This window comes from Vipera ursinii, assembly GCF_947247035.1.
Source record: "Vipera ursinii genome assembly, chromosome: 5".
Lineage (NCBI taxonomy): Eukaryota > Metazoa > Chordata > Lepidosauria > Squamata > Viperidae > Vipera > Vipera ursinii.
The window spans coordinates 42,183,582-42,198,813 of NC_139518.1; the positions used below are offsets into that span (position 1 = coordinate 42,183,582).

Below are 15,232 nucleotides of genomic sequence, written 5' to 3' on the forward strand. Positions count from 1 at the left end.
CTGTGGAGCTCCGGGAGATGAAGCGTCGGAGACGAGGTCTAGAGAGCGGTTGGAGGTCCAGCCGATCCGAATCCGACCAATTGCAGTTAAGAACCTTTATAAGGTCTTATCTTGCGGTGATAAGGACGGCGAAGTCTAACTACTTTGCCGCCCTTGTCGCGTCCGCAGATAATCGCCCGGCTGCCCTGTTTAGGGTGACTCGCTCCCTCCTTAACCAGGAGGTGAGAGAGGATCCCTTGCAGGGACGAGCCGAGGAGTTTAGTCATCATCTGGCGGACAAAATCGCTCGGATCCGGACCGGCCTGGACTCTGACTGGGCAGAGTCTGATGTGGAGGAATCAGGCGGTCTTGAGCACGTTATCTGGACTGAGTTCGACCCTGTTTCCCCTGATGATGTGGACAGGATCATGGGGAGACTGAGCATCACCACCTGTTTGTTGGATCCGTGCCCCTCCTGGCTAGCTTATGCGGCTCGGGAGGGAACACGAGGCTGGTTCCATGCAGTAATAACTGCTTCTTTGAAGGAGGGTGTCTTCCCTGTCGCCTTGAAGGAGGCGGTGGTGAGACCCCTTCTCAAGAAGCCTGCTTTGGACCCGGCTGCTTTAGACAACTACCGTCCAGTCTCCAACCTTCGCTTTCTGGCGAAGGTTGTTGAGAGTGTGGTGGCGCATCAGCTCCCTCTGTTCCTGGAGGAAACTGATTATCTGGACCCGTACCAATCGGGTTTCAGGCCTGGACACAGCACGGAGACGGCATTGGTCGCGCTGGTGAATGATCTCTGGAGGGCAAGGGACAGGGGTTGCTCCTCTGTCCTGGTCCTATTAGATCTCTCAGCGGCTTTCGATACCATCGACCATGGTATCCTGCTGCAGCGTCTCAGGGGGTTGGGAGTGGGAGGCACCATTTTACGGTGGTTCTCCTCCTACCTCCAGGGCCGCTCGCAGTCGGTGTTGACGGGAGGGCAGAGATCCGCCCCGAGGCCTCTCATTTGTGGAGTTCCTCAGGGGTCAGTTCTCTCGCCTCTCCTGTTCAACATCTATATGAAGCCGCTGGGCGAGATCATTCGTGGCTTCGGGGTGGGGTATCACCAGTACACTGATGATACCCAACATTTTCTTTCCACCCCGAACCAACCCAGTGATGCCCTCTCCGTGATGTCCCGGTGCCTGGAGGCGGTTCAGGTCTGGATGGGGAGAAACAGGCTTCGTCTCAATCCCGCCAAGACTGAGTGGCTGTGCATATCGGCATCTCGGGTTAACCAAGTTATTCCACCTCTAATGATGGGGGGTGAGGTGTTACCCCCCGTTGATAGGGCTCGCAACTTGGGCGTCCTCCTGGATTCACGGCTCAATTTTGAAGATCACATAGGAGCCGTGACCAGGGGGGCTTTTGCACAGGTTTGCCTGGTGTGCCAGTTGCGTCCCTATCTGGACCGAGACGCCCTATGCACAGTTACTCATGCGCTCGTGACCTCCCGTTTGGACTACTGTAACGCTCTCTACATGGGGCGGCCCTTGAAGACCACTCGGAGGCTTCAACTGGTGCAGAATGCGGCCGCGCGAGTTGTAATGGGGGTCTCCCGATACTCCCATGTAACACCTCTACTCCGCGAGCTGCATTGGCTTCCGGTTGCCCTCCGGGTGAAATTCAAGGTGCTGGTTATCACCTATAAAGCCCTACATGGCCTGGGTCCGGGGTATTTGAGGGAACACCTGCTGCCGGCATCAAACGCCCTTCGCCCAGTGCGCTCCCACAGGGAGGGTCTGCTCAGGGTCCCGCCGGTAAGAGATTGCCGGCGGGTGACACCCAGGGATAGGGCCTTCTCAGTGGGGGCTCCTGCCCTCTGGAACCAGCTGCCGGTGGAGCTGAGGACTGCTCCCGACCTCCGATCATTCCGCCGGGGCCTGAAGACCTGGCTCTTTGAGCTCTCGGGCCCAGGCTGAGGAGACATTCATTTTAATTGGGGTTTTTAATAGTACAGGGTTGATTTAATATTTTTTAAATTGGGTTTTAACTTTTGTATGGTTGATTTTTAACTCCCTGTAAACCGCCCTGAGTCCTCAGGGAAAGGGCGGTATATAAATGCAATAAAATAAATAAATAAAATAAATAAAAAAGGGACATTTTACTACATGTTTTACCAAAGCCCTCGTTTTGTTTTGTTTTTTTGGAAAATGTTCAGAGCAGTTGACAAATGTTGGGAAAGCTCTAGTAACACAGTGGGTAAACAATTTCTTTTGACAGAATCAAAATGAGACAATAAATCTTAAATTTCTTTCTCTTTTGAAATGAGTTTAAAAAGAGATTGTTTTAATAATAATAAAAGCAAAATGGGGAACAGAGATTAATTTAGCATTTTGAAATAAGGAGATTTATTTTGCATATTCATTTTGCTCTTAATTATTCCTTTTTCCTCAATTTTTTCTTTAAGAGCTTATGTTTATTTTAATGAGATTAGCAGTGATATGAAGAATTTGACTATTGTATGTATTTATTGAGATTGCCCTGAGGTAGAATGACAGTATACAGAAAATTTGTGTCAGATGGTGGTGGCCTTCAATCTAAAACAGCCTTTGTGTTTTGGCTTAATATGCGTATTATCCTCAGTAAGCTAGTTCAGCATGGAAGCAATATGATAATTGTTTTATGTTTTATATTTTATTTTCTGTGCATCATACTGGTTTTTCCACAAGCATTAGTAAATACGTTGTGTGTGTGATAGTGAAAGACAAGAAGACAATGAGTTTGAATGTGATATGTTTCTGTCATGATATATGATAGAAAGATGACAATTTTTGTATATTGTAAACACATAAAGGTTGATCTAGTTATTTTCATATGCTTTTTTGTAATTTGGTGCCACTCAGATGACTTGGACTACAATCTTCATCATTCCTAGCCAACAAAATAATAGGCTCTTATTATAGAACATATTGGAATTCAGCTGTCTGAGTATAGACTGTTGTTTCTATGTATGCATTCTAATTTTGGGATTGCTTAATTAGATCAACCTTTTTGTGTATTTATTTTGCAGGATATTTTTGTCTGTATGTTTCCTGTATCTGTATGATGTCTGCTGTAAAGGGGGACTAATAGCGATAAAGGGTACGTGTTTATTTTTATGTCCTGTCATGGATTCACAGATTGCATTTGAGGTTAATCTCACCTGTAACATTTCCTCTCTATAAAGTAACCCTCCAGGAAAATTTGTCCTATACAGTCCTTTTTTGACAGCATGCTTGTGTTTGATTTGGTGGTCTGTCTGCTGGATGGCTTACTGTCTTGATTTACCTGTTTGGTACATGTACAGTTCCTAATTTTTGGCTATGGCCTGTGTTGGGATTTAGTAGGCCTTAGATGATGATACCTTGTTTCAGGCCATACATTTTAGAAATCCCTTGGTTCTGCCTCTTAGTGCTCTACAGTGTGCATTAATAATCTTACACTGGGAACAATCTAATTTTTGTCAGATCCAAAAAATGGGGAAATACATGGTGATTCTTCCAAGCAGATTTCTTTATTATTCCATTCCTATAGATAGAATCTTGCCAAAATGAAGTATTCAGCTATCTACATCAAGCATATTCTCTGAAAACTATTAGGAAGGTTCTGTCTTCACCCTTCTTTCTGTTACACAAACTATCTGAACTCAGCTGCTTCTTAGTGTTCTGGAATGTACCCCGTCTCTCCTGGGAATCCAGACTACTGTGTTCCATCACAATTTAACATATTCTGCATGATTTTCCATCTCATTTATTTTTATTATTTGACCTATTCTTTTAATTGTTTCAGTGTATCTTCATTAACACCTAATAGGAAATGGATACTAATTTCAGATTGAGAAAAGGTACCATATGCCTTTTATAACCATAATTTTACTTCCATGGTAACTCATGGTAACTCAAACTACTGAGCCCCAGTTTAGTTGATTCTGGGATAAATCCTATCTTTAAATATTGCTAAATATTGTCATAGATTTATCTTACTACAGATTACATAAACTAGAAATTAGAGATTTTTATAAATTGTAAGTACAGGGAAAATGCTATGAATTCAAGGAACCATTGCTGTTTTCTGTCAGGAGTGCTCTGTCAGGTAAATATTACAAATTCTAATTATAATAATTAAATAATTGTAATAATTTAATCTAATTGTGTGCTAATTTTATTGTACCTTTGTCTTTTTCTGGCAGATTGTCTCAATGTATGCCTCACAGAATACTTACTGTCCGTACTTTCATATTTATTATCTATTATTTGGGAGCTCCTTTGGTCTTTATAGGGTTGAGATATAGCTTATTTAATGTATGGCTCAGTACACTAGATTGTTTGGCTTCTACTGGCTTTTATAGTTATTATACTTTAAACATTAACGTGGCAAATAATGTATTGTTCTTGTGCTCTGTACTTCAGAGATAGGCAAAAGTTGGTTCAGGATTTATTGGTAGATCAGATTCCTTGCCTTTTTCCCTAGATAAGCAAGGTTTGTGACTCCCAGTTGTTTGCAAAAGCCACAGTAGAGTAATTGTTCTGTTACATTTTGGATGATGGGTAAGTAAAACAGAAAGCAGAGAATGGATATTAGTATGTTTCTATAAAGTATGTATGTGTGTATGTTAGATAAAATCGGTTCCGATTTTAGAATTGATCTGGCCAGAATCTCTTAGGCCGTATTATATTTACGTCACACAAATGAGGAATTATACTGTACTATAGCTCATTACTTTCATAGACCCCTCTTTGTATATGTATCTATAAAACACACAGTATTATTTAATTTTGGGGGGCAATTAAGCTGACTTTGTAATAATGCCGCTTGGGGGGTGTATGAAAGCCCTAATAAGCAGGCATATACATAGAATGAAGGCTACTGCTAAGCTTGTAAGCCTCCCTGAGTCTTTGGAGAAGGGTGGGATATAAATGGAATTAAAATAAAATAAATAAATAAAATTGTTTTTATATTGAAAATTGCATGACACATATTTCAAAAGCTGAAGAAGTGTATTCATTTCTCCAACATGGGAATCCAAATATTTTGTTTGAAAAGGGAGAGGTTTGTCAATTGAAGCAAGGCAAATTGCATGCCAATGGTGGTAATAGTGGTGGGGAATGTATCCTGCTGCTATATTACAATGAATGGAGAATGTTTTAAGCAGTGAAAAGTTGGAGAAGAGGTAGTCTTGGGGTTTTAGTAGTTGTTATTGTTTCTGTCCTCGAGAGAATCTCTTGAGTTTTAACTCTTTTCATGTAAACCTTTGAAACAGCATACTTTGTTTCCTCAGAGATTGTTTTAAATTCTAATCGTAGTACGTAAATGTTTCTTCATGCCTTGGAGACTGTGGTGAGTTTGAGTGAAAGTATTATGTATATATGTGTGTGGATACAGAATTTGGTGGGGGTGGCGGTGATAATGAATGTGTGCAGTAGGATATCAATACTCACTTGTATCTCTAATCATATACAATAATTATATGTTGCACTGACACATTTATCCAGAATCACCCTGAACAGTTTCCCATAAACAATATAAAAAGTGTTATCCTAGAGCAGGGGTCAACAACCTGAAACAGTGAAAGAGCCATTCAGAACCGGTTCCCTCACAAAAGGAAAAACTGGGAGCCGCAAAAAATGTGTGCGCATGTGTGTACATGCGCACATGCGCAGAACAGGGTTCGACTGAAGAGTGGAGCCAAGGCGAGATATGCACCTACCCTGCATATTTGAATTGATTGGTTGAACTTTTTTAGTCCCACTTTTTTTTTTTGGGACTGCACATGGCAGAGGACTGGGAGCCGCAGGTTGCAGACCTATGTCCTAGAGTATCATAGCACACTTTATCTCTCCAGAATCTACTACCTCTGATAAAGTAGTCTGTCGTTTTGAAAATTGAAACCCTAATTAGGTAGGTCTTTGTTGTTTCCTTTCTCTTTTAGTATTTCTGGGGTTTGGACACAATTTTCTTATCTTTCAGGTTATTACCCCATGTCGAAAACTCATCTTATGTGCTGACAACAGAAAAGAAATGGAAGACTGGATTGCTGCACTAAAAATTGTACAGAATCGTGAACATTTTGAGGTAATGTTAGATAAAAATATGGATCCATTTCTTACAGTATGGAACTGTGCATCATGATATTTATTGCTTTTTATTCTTGTGTGCTGATCAGTTGCGATAGTATACTTTGAGGTCAGTTGTCATAAGTGTATTCAGAAGGAGAATAGTTTACAACAATGGTAAATTATCTTTTCCAGCATGGAGGCTCATTATATTTTTGCCCCTTTCTGATGCCTATAAAAGACATACAGAAGTGTATGATGGTGTAGACAAAAGGTCTATTTGTTAAGTGAGTTTTGGCCCATTTTATGACCTTTCATGCCATAGTTGTTAAGTGAATCACTGCAGGTTGTCACTAACTTAGTAATATGATTGTCAAGTGAATCTGGTTTTTCAATTGACTTTGCTTGTCAGAAGGTGGCAAAAGGTGATCACATGACTGGGAGAAACTGCAACCATAATAAATATAAGTCAGTTGCCAAATGTCTGAACTTTGATCATGTGACCATGGGGATGCTGCAAGGGTTGTTAAGTGTGCAAAATAAGTCACTTATAAGTCACTTTTTCGGTGCCATTGTAACTTTGAATGGTTACTAAATGAATTGTTGTAAGTTGAGGACTACCTGCATTACATATTGTTATTAATGTGATAGGCTTTTCCAATAGACTGTATATTTAAAAGACTTACTACTATATTAATAGCTCACTATGGTAAATCCAGAAATAAGTTACAAATACATATTTTATCAAAAGATGTCCACACACAAAAATTAAATAAATATACACAAAACTAATATGTATAACTAAGAGCCAAATTTAATAGTTCTGTTGTCACAAAGTTTGCCAACAATTATTTTCTCTTGAATCTGATGAAACCATAGGAATTCAAAGACTTGACTAGAAAAGAGTTTTTGTTGCAGATATAAGCAGTCTTAATAAAATGAAGAACAGCATCCAGGTTGTACATACTGTATGCATTGTTTGTTTGTTCGTTCGTTCATTCATTCATTCATTCAGTTTTTGAGGTTGTTCAATTCGTCAATGTTTCTGGGTGACTTACAATTTTAAAAAATAAGAAAAAGAAGAACGCAGCTGACTGGAATACAGAATCAAAAACCAAATAGGCTCAGTCACCGTCCTAAAGCATTCCTTAATCTATACATGCTCCCCCAGTGGTGCTAAATGGGTGACAACAACCAGATGCAGCCGTATTATCTTGGGCCTCACGGCTGTGACAAACACAAGTGTATAAAATTGAATAGCCCTTTTGGGGACAGCATTAAACACATGAATCTTCCTAACCAAGGGCCTGGGAGAACCTACCAGATCTTTACAATTTGTAAAAACTCAAAAGTGTGGAGCAGTGCAGGTCACCTAAATGCCTCAGTATTTAAATCCTCAGCCTCTTTCTATTATTTGCCTTTTAAACAAATGTTTTAGAATATGTTTCTCATCTGGCCTGGCTTTTTGCACAGTCTGGCCTTTGATTACACAATGGTTCTCTCATACCAGGATTGTTTCCTGCTTTTCCAACTCCAGCCTTCACCCTTAGTGGCAGGGTAAGGAGAAACTATGGTGGAAAGATTGTCCCTTTCTAAGCCCCGAATATATATTTATTTGCCTTCTCTCAGGAAACAGTTTTGGAGCCACATTGCAGGTTTTTCCTTTTTTAAAAAATTGTAATTCATATCTTTCAGTGAGAATAAATACTGATTCTTTTAAAAGAGTAATACTGTAGTGTTTTTTATCTGACAAAAATATTTTGCCTTGTCTTTTGAGATAATTTTCTGCTATGAAACTGCAGTGCAGTTTCTATGAATGTGAAATATACTGCTCTATGAATGTGAAATATACTGCTCAAAAAAATAAAGGGTACACAAGATAAGACATCCTACTATTAAACACAGTACATTGTGTTGTTTAAGTGTTCCCTTTATTTTTTGAGCAGTATATATTTCATGCACCTTTCCAGCATATTTTTCTTTTTAACAATTAATTTGAAAAAACGTTTACATGTCCTGTTAAGCAATTACTACTTACCAGTAGCTCTAAAGAATAAATTTTCAATAGTAAATGTTGATAATTTATAGAGATCTATAATATATAATATAATTCTGTAATATATAATCTACAGATAGTATTGTTCAAATCAGCAGGTATGTAATCTTCTAACATTATATTGATAGGTTGCTCCCTGTTATCAAAGAAAACATTGAAAGTTCCCATACAGAACTTATAGCTTTCAACAGTCTCTTGTTTCTAGTGGCTACTGTTAAAGTTTTCAGCCAAGCCAAATTCAAAGATTATGCACTAGTATCCCAATTAAAAATTCATTGGGGTGGCCATTTCTTGCTCTCTCATAAATCTTTATAATGCATAGGTTGGAATAATTCATTTGACCCCCACTGTACTCTTCAGTTTATTTACTTCTTTTCTCCTTACTTAAATATGAGATGGCATTCTTACTCCTTAATTTTTATATATTTAATATATTTTGTATTGACGCAAAACTAGATTTATAAAATTAAAATGAGTATTTTATTTTATGTTACATTTTTGAATTTAATTTGCAGTCTACCCAGTACAGTATGGACCATTTTTCAGGAATGCATAACTGGTATGCTTGCTCACATGCACGTCCAACATACTGCAATGTGTGTCGAGAGGCATTATCTGGGGTCACATCTCATGGACTCTCCTGTGAAGGTAAATATTTTCTTTATAATATGTTGTTTGGCACATGAAATTATGGGCTTACAATAACTTATAAAATCTATTATCCATTAGGTAGATAATAATAGGGACGCGGTGGCTCAGTGGGTTAGGACGCTGAGCTTGTCGATCAGAAGGTTGGCAGTTTGGCGGGTCGAATCCCGAGTGCCACGTAACAGAGAGAGCGCCTGTTACTCGTCCCAGCTTCTGCCAACCTAGCAGTTCGAAAGCACGTAAAAATGCAAGTAGAAAAATAGGGACCACTACGGTGGGAAGGTAACAGCGTTCCGTGTGCCTTTGGCGTCTAGTCATGCCAGCCACATGACCATGGAGACGTCCTCGGACAAGTACTGGCTCTTCGGCTTTGAAACGGAGATGAGCACCGGCCCCTAGAGTCGGAAACGACTAGCACACATGTGCGAGAGAACCTTTACCTTTACCTTTAGAAAATAACAGTCAAAAGAGTTTTAATAGAAGAAAGTGAAGTATTTGATTTCATATCCTGATATTTGACAAATGAGGCTCATAAAATTTATAAAAAAATAAATAACTACAGCCTACTTAAATAGTACAGAGTAAAACTTGTTTGATTCTATATGTGCTTCCAGTTTATGAATTCCTGATTCTGCCAGTAAGACACACAAAAAAAAACAAAAATAAGCAAACAAAAACAAGACACCAAAAATGAGGAATGGAAAAGATGGGAAATACAATTTCTCAGAGATTAATTCATTTCGTGCTTTCCCCAATACATAGACACTTTTTTTTTGTTAGTGTGCAAATTTAAGGCTCACAAGAGATGTGCTGTCCGAGCAACTAATAACTGCAAATGGACAACGCTGGCATCCATTGGGAAGGATATCATTGAAAAAGAAGATGGGGTATGTAAAACAACATTTTACCAAAGATATCGAAAGCAGACTGAATAGGGGGCTTCCCTGCTAAGACACTCTGAAGGTTTCAGTGAGGGACATTTTTAATTTTCTGGAGTGCAGGAGTATTTATTTTTTTCCTAACATTTCTATAATGCTCCCAGTTCAGAAACTATTGTATGCTGTTTGTTTAAAAACGAGCTACTCCTGAGATTAGACATTTTGGGTGATCTTGAGATGATGGAAATATCTCAACCAATAATCAAAGAAATGCCAAACAGACATTTGAAGAATATTTTGCCTGGCTCTTTCCAAATCTTTTGGAATTAATAAGCCTTGAAGAAGAGGTGAGATGTGTTTTCATTCATCTGTGACCAAACAATAAACCATAGGTAATCCTGGAAGTAGCAAGACTGACAAAAGATTTTTCGCGTTCTTTGAGCCCCATGGTAGATATATAAGTAGTGGCATAGAAATACTTTTCTGATACTACTGTAAAAAAGAGCTTCAAGTATGATCTCTGCTAATGCTTACTACCTCCTTTAAACCCTAGCAGAAATACAACCTGTCATATTTGTGAGACTCCTGGCTTAGGGAGAGGGAAGGAGGGAGGGAGGGAGGGAGAGAGAGAGAGAGATATATTTCTGTAAGTTGCACTAATATTTGAATATGTTAAGAAGCAGGCAAAGAGTACTTCGTTTCTCATTTTTTCTAAATACCAGCATAAGAGAAATTTCAGGAAAAGAAGAAACTACACTTGATTATTTAGTTTTCTTGGGAACCCATAATATGAACTGGTAAGCTGACAGTTTGATTTGTAAAAGTCTGCCTGGACATAAGCACTGCTATCCTACAATCGTGATGTAATGCACCAAAACTATTTTAGGCATTTAAGAAGGCAGATCTGTATTCCAAATTACATAAATATATGCTATATTGAAAGTGTTATATAAAATAAGGGATTTCTATGTTCTGCATGTGAAGAAATATCTGTTTGTATTGTAATGGCTCTTAAACCTGTCTTGTTAAAAAAATAAATTCTGGTTGAATAGATTTCAATGCCACACCAGTGGCTGGAGGGAAACCTACCTGTGAGTGCCAAATGTACAGTGTGTGATAAAACTTGTGGCAGTGTCCTACGCTTGCAAGACTGGCGTTGTCTTTGGTGCAAAGCCATGGTAAGTAATTATGGTGCATTGTTGAACGATTCAGCTCTCCTTTGGTATATATTACAGGTGTATTTTCATAAGTTGAGGAAGGATTTCAATTTTTTTCTTTTTTGCCAAATATCATTCTTCTAAGTTATGAGAAAATGCCATTCTTAATTAAATGTAGAAAATGGTGACCAGGATAAATCCATTAATATGTAAAAATACTTTACTAAATGTCAAGCTGCAATAATGTTAGCACCAAAGGAGATTTGGTAAATGGTTGGCTTGTTTACAAGTGCCTTGTTTAAAAAATCCCATTTGAAAAAGTAATAAATATTCTTGAATTCTTTCACATTTGGAATTTGAAACTTAACTATGGCCTTGTCTTACTAGGCTGTCTTGTGTTTTGGCAAGGCATACCTTAATTATGAAAAACTTAATACAGAACATTGTTAGATGTATCACTGTATCCTCAATGCAAATCTTAAACATAATAAATTTCTTAATATTTTATGTCTGTATTATTGTGTGGGGAAAATATTAGAAAAGCAAATGAAAAGTCAGAAACCAGGCACTACAAAATTTAGTGGGTGTGATTTTTATTGTTACAGGTACATACCTCATGCAGAGATTTATTACCAACAAAATGCCCCCTTGGCCTTTGTAAAGTGTCTGTCATCCCTCCCACAGCTCTCAACAGCATTGATTCTGATGGTAAGTCATTATAGTTGCTACTATTTATCAGTGTTGTCCCAGGGGAAGAACAAGAGCAGAAATTAAGAAGTATTCTCTGATGACTGAACATATTTATTGGTCATGGCATACTGAGCTACAGTTAGATGAAAGAACTGGAACACCTGGTGATGGGAAGGAAGAAATAGAATATTCCTAAGAAGAAATAGAATATTCTGGCTTTCCTGACCCTTAAAAAAGATTTGCATTTTATTCCAAATCTGATCTGCATTTTATATACTTCTGTTTCAAACTAATTACTTTTAAAATAATTTTTAAAAATCAGTTTGTTTCATCTTTTTAGGTAAGGCCATAATCGTAAAACAATAATTATAAGTAAACTTCTGTAAATGTATAATTACTAATCTTCCTCAATCATTGTTTTTTTCTCAGGTTTTTGGAAAGCCACTTGTCCTCCTTCTTGTACAAGCCCTTTGTTGGTCTTTGTCAACTCAAAAAGTGGAGACAACCAGGGTGTAAAGTTCCTTCGAAGATTTAAACAACTGTTAAATCCTGCACAAGTCTTTGATCTTATGAATGGAGGACCTCATCTTGGGTAGGCAAATTGCATTCTATTTATAAAAGTTAGCCATTCTTATCTTCTGTTCAGAATAACCGATTTGGAACAGTTTGAAACATTGCTTTTGGTGTGGGCATACAGGTAAAGTGCGTGTATGTTTGATCTGGAGATGGGGTTGCATTATGGACTGAAGTTTTTCAGCAGTGTAGGAGCAGAAAAAAAAATTAGGACTATTGAGTGATGTCACATAGTTCAGAAGAGATAGGAAAAAATGATTGCTGGAAAATTGAGGTTAAATTGGTAGGTGAGAATAGGAGAATAAATGGATGCTGGCTAAGACTGAATAGTAAGGATTGGGTAGAGACAGTGGGAGAGAAAAGAGAGTAAGTGCAACAGCATTGCCCTACTCTGTCACAGCAACCTTCCAGATTTTTTTATTGTCTGAAACCTGGTACTTCTGCCAAATCACAATCCTCCTAAAATGGTTTGACTGAACTTCTGAAATGCAACGTGTTTGGTTCAGGCTCAAAACAAAACAGTGTTTCTGTTTTGTCTACATTTTGAGCTTACCTTCATATATCAAAATATATTCCTATGAAACATTGCACTGCCATTATTACTTAGTTTTACTTATTTTAGTGAGTATATCATATCAATAGGTATGGACGATACAACATAAAGGAAGTCTCAGATCTGTTGTCATTTCCTTATATTTGATTGTTTTAATTGATATTATGTTTTTGAATAAGAATTATTTCATACTTATGAGTATTTTAAATCATATCAAATTATTTATCCAGCCTAGTACTGTAAAATTTGCCACCGGGAGACTTTAACTTAACATCTTCTGCATGCAAAGCAAGTGCTTATTCATTGAGCAGTTGTCCAATTCCATTCACATCTGGCATAAAAATAACTTCTTCTTTACAAAGCTCCATAACATCATTTGTGTGTTGAAATGCACAAAACTGGTTTTTTAGAAGATGCATCTGCTTAATAAAGAACTGTACTATGTTCATTATATGACCCTGTAACTCGAAACTTATTCAGATTAATTAAAAATCCAATAAATATTTTGTATTATTGCTGTGCAGAAAATGCATACAGTGGATTTTAATTCCTAGCATTCTCAAATTTGAATAATATATTTAATGGTAATTTTTTTCCCCTTGGCAGTTTACGTTTATTTCAGAAATTCGACACTTTCCGAATTCTGGTGTGTGGTGGGGATGGAAGCGTTGGATGGGTACTCTCTGAAATTGATAGCCTCAGTCTCCATAAACAGGTGCCTTTCTAATTCCACAGTGTTTATCCCTAAGTGAAAAAGAATAAATCCCCCCAAAGGGCAAACATGATTCATGCCAAACTGTTATGAAAAATAATGAAGTATTTGAGCTTGAAAGGTTATATGGCAAATATGGGGTTTTCAATTTTAACATGAGGTGCAGCAATTTGTTCATTAATTTGTGTGGGACGGTGATAAAATCATAAACCCTTGAAAGTTTAAAGGTACTATCCTGTACAACTAGCAATTTATACAGAGTTGGTCACCATAAGGATCACTGCAATTCCCAACCCTTAGTCGCACTTTCCTGATAAAATTGGGAAGTCCCACATTGTTAATTAGCTGTGCATAAACAGCCTGCCAAATGGAGTTCTGTCCTGACATATTTGAAATGATTCCTGGGCTGCTATTTCATTAGCCTTAAAATGGCTATTTTCTTAGAAAATACTGCTAATTAAGCACAATTATTTATGATAATTAGTTATGATGGCAAAACATCATAGCAGTAAAACTAAAATGTTAATCTTTCACCAGAGATTAAAAGCATTCTTAATAACATCCATAATTAAAATTAGTTCGCCATGCACCCCTATTAAGAAATAGCGGCTTTGTTTTGGTTGTTGCCAGGCCTGTAAAAAAGGAAAACAGAAACTTTAGATACTTTGAAAAGTTTTAAAATAAAAGTTATATAATTCAATCCCAAGTGAGGATTGAAAAGATGATGAAAAAGACTTCAAATAAGCTCTTTTGAACAAATCTGTTAAAAGAATGATGCAAAAAAAACCATTTTAATAAATACCATATGTGTAAAGGGAGTGCACAGATCAGATATTCACCGAGGAAGCTTGAGCTGGCGGGGAGAACCTGGAAAAATGTTGATATAGTATGAATGACACATTAATCTCTTTATCATGTAATTTTATTTCATGCATCTTTCTGCATTAATGAAATTAGAATGAGTTCAGTGTTTCTCTTTTATGACTGTTTTCAGTGAAGCTCTTTTGGTTATGCTATGTTTTTATTTTTCCTTTCCTATATGTAGTGCCAGTTGGGTGTCTTGCCTTTAGGTACCGGCAATGACCTTGCACGTGTGCTAGGTTGGGGATCTGCTTGTGATGATGATACTCAACTTCCTCAAATATTGGAAAAGCTGGAAAGGGCCAGTACCAAAATGCTTGATAGGTAAATGACATTATGTATTGACATTCGCTGAATCTGAACTTAACACCAAACAAACATCAGCCACTTTGGAAGACTTAAGAACATCCTTTTACATAAATTAATATAAAAGGCCTAGAGCAGGGGTCTTCAAACTTGGCCCTTTTATGACTTGTGGACTTCAACTCCCAGAATTCCTCAGCCAGCGTGTCTAGCTGAGGAATTCTGGGAGTTGAAGTCCACAAGTCATAAAAGGGCCAAGTTTGAAGACCCCCGGCCTAGAAGTACAGTTTTATATATACAAGATTAAATATCTTTCTTTATTATCTGATGGAATCTGACTTTCATTATTGTTGGCATATATGCATTATGTTTGTATGCCTTAAATTTTAAAAGTGTATTAACAAAGACAATTGGTTATGTAGGAGGATCAGTTGCATTGCTATAGTGTGCCATTCTGCAGTCCTGAAAATAGCTAAGATGCTTTTATATTCCAAGCTAAAAAATTATATCTCTGCTTTTTACAAATTAGCAGAATGTGTTCAAGTTTAATCCTGGAAGGGATATTTTTAAAGGAAGTATTATTCTAATTTGTTTGATTTATAATTTTAATGTGCATTAGTTGATTTACTTGGGTATTATAAATGATAATATTCAAAATAGTAAAGTGAAAATTTTATCAGGTTATATGTCTTGCTCTGTAATAATATTAGTCGTATACTACTTAATAATTATCCATTAAATATTA

General features: G+C 37.5%; 1 protein-coding gene across 1 annotated transcript in view; it reads left to right on the forward strand.

The window, feature by feature from the left end:
• Window positions 1–15,232, forward strand: part of DGKD (diacylglycerol kinase delta) — a 74,713-nt gene that overhangs the window by 32,847 nt on the left and 26,634 nt on the right. Inside the window, exons 4-11 of the mRNA XM_083364468.1 lie at window positions 5,971–6,075; window positions 8,628–8,760; window positions 9,541–9,647; window positions 10,691–10,816; window positions 11,401–11,503; window positions 11,915–12,077; window positions 13,218–13,326; window positions 14,369–14,508. Coding sequence (XP_083220594.1) covers window positions 5,971–6,075; window positions 8,628–8,760; window positions 9,541–9,647; window positions 10,691–10,816; window positions 11,401–11,503; window positions 11,915–12,077; window positions 13,218–13,326; window positions 14,369–14,508 — 986 coding nt within the window. The remainder of the gene's footprint in view (window positions 1–5,970; window positions 6,076–8,627; window positions 8,761–9,540; window positions 9,648–10,690; window positions 10,817–11,400; window positions 11,504–11,914; window positions 12,078–13,217; window positions 13,327–14,368; window positions 14,509–15,232) is intronic.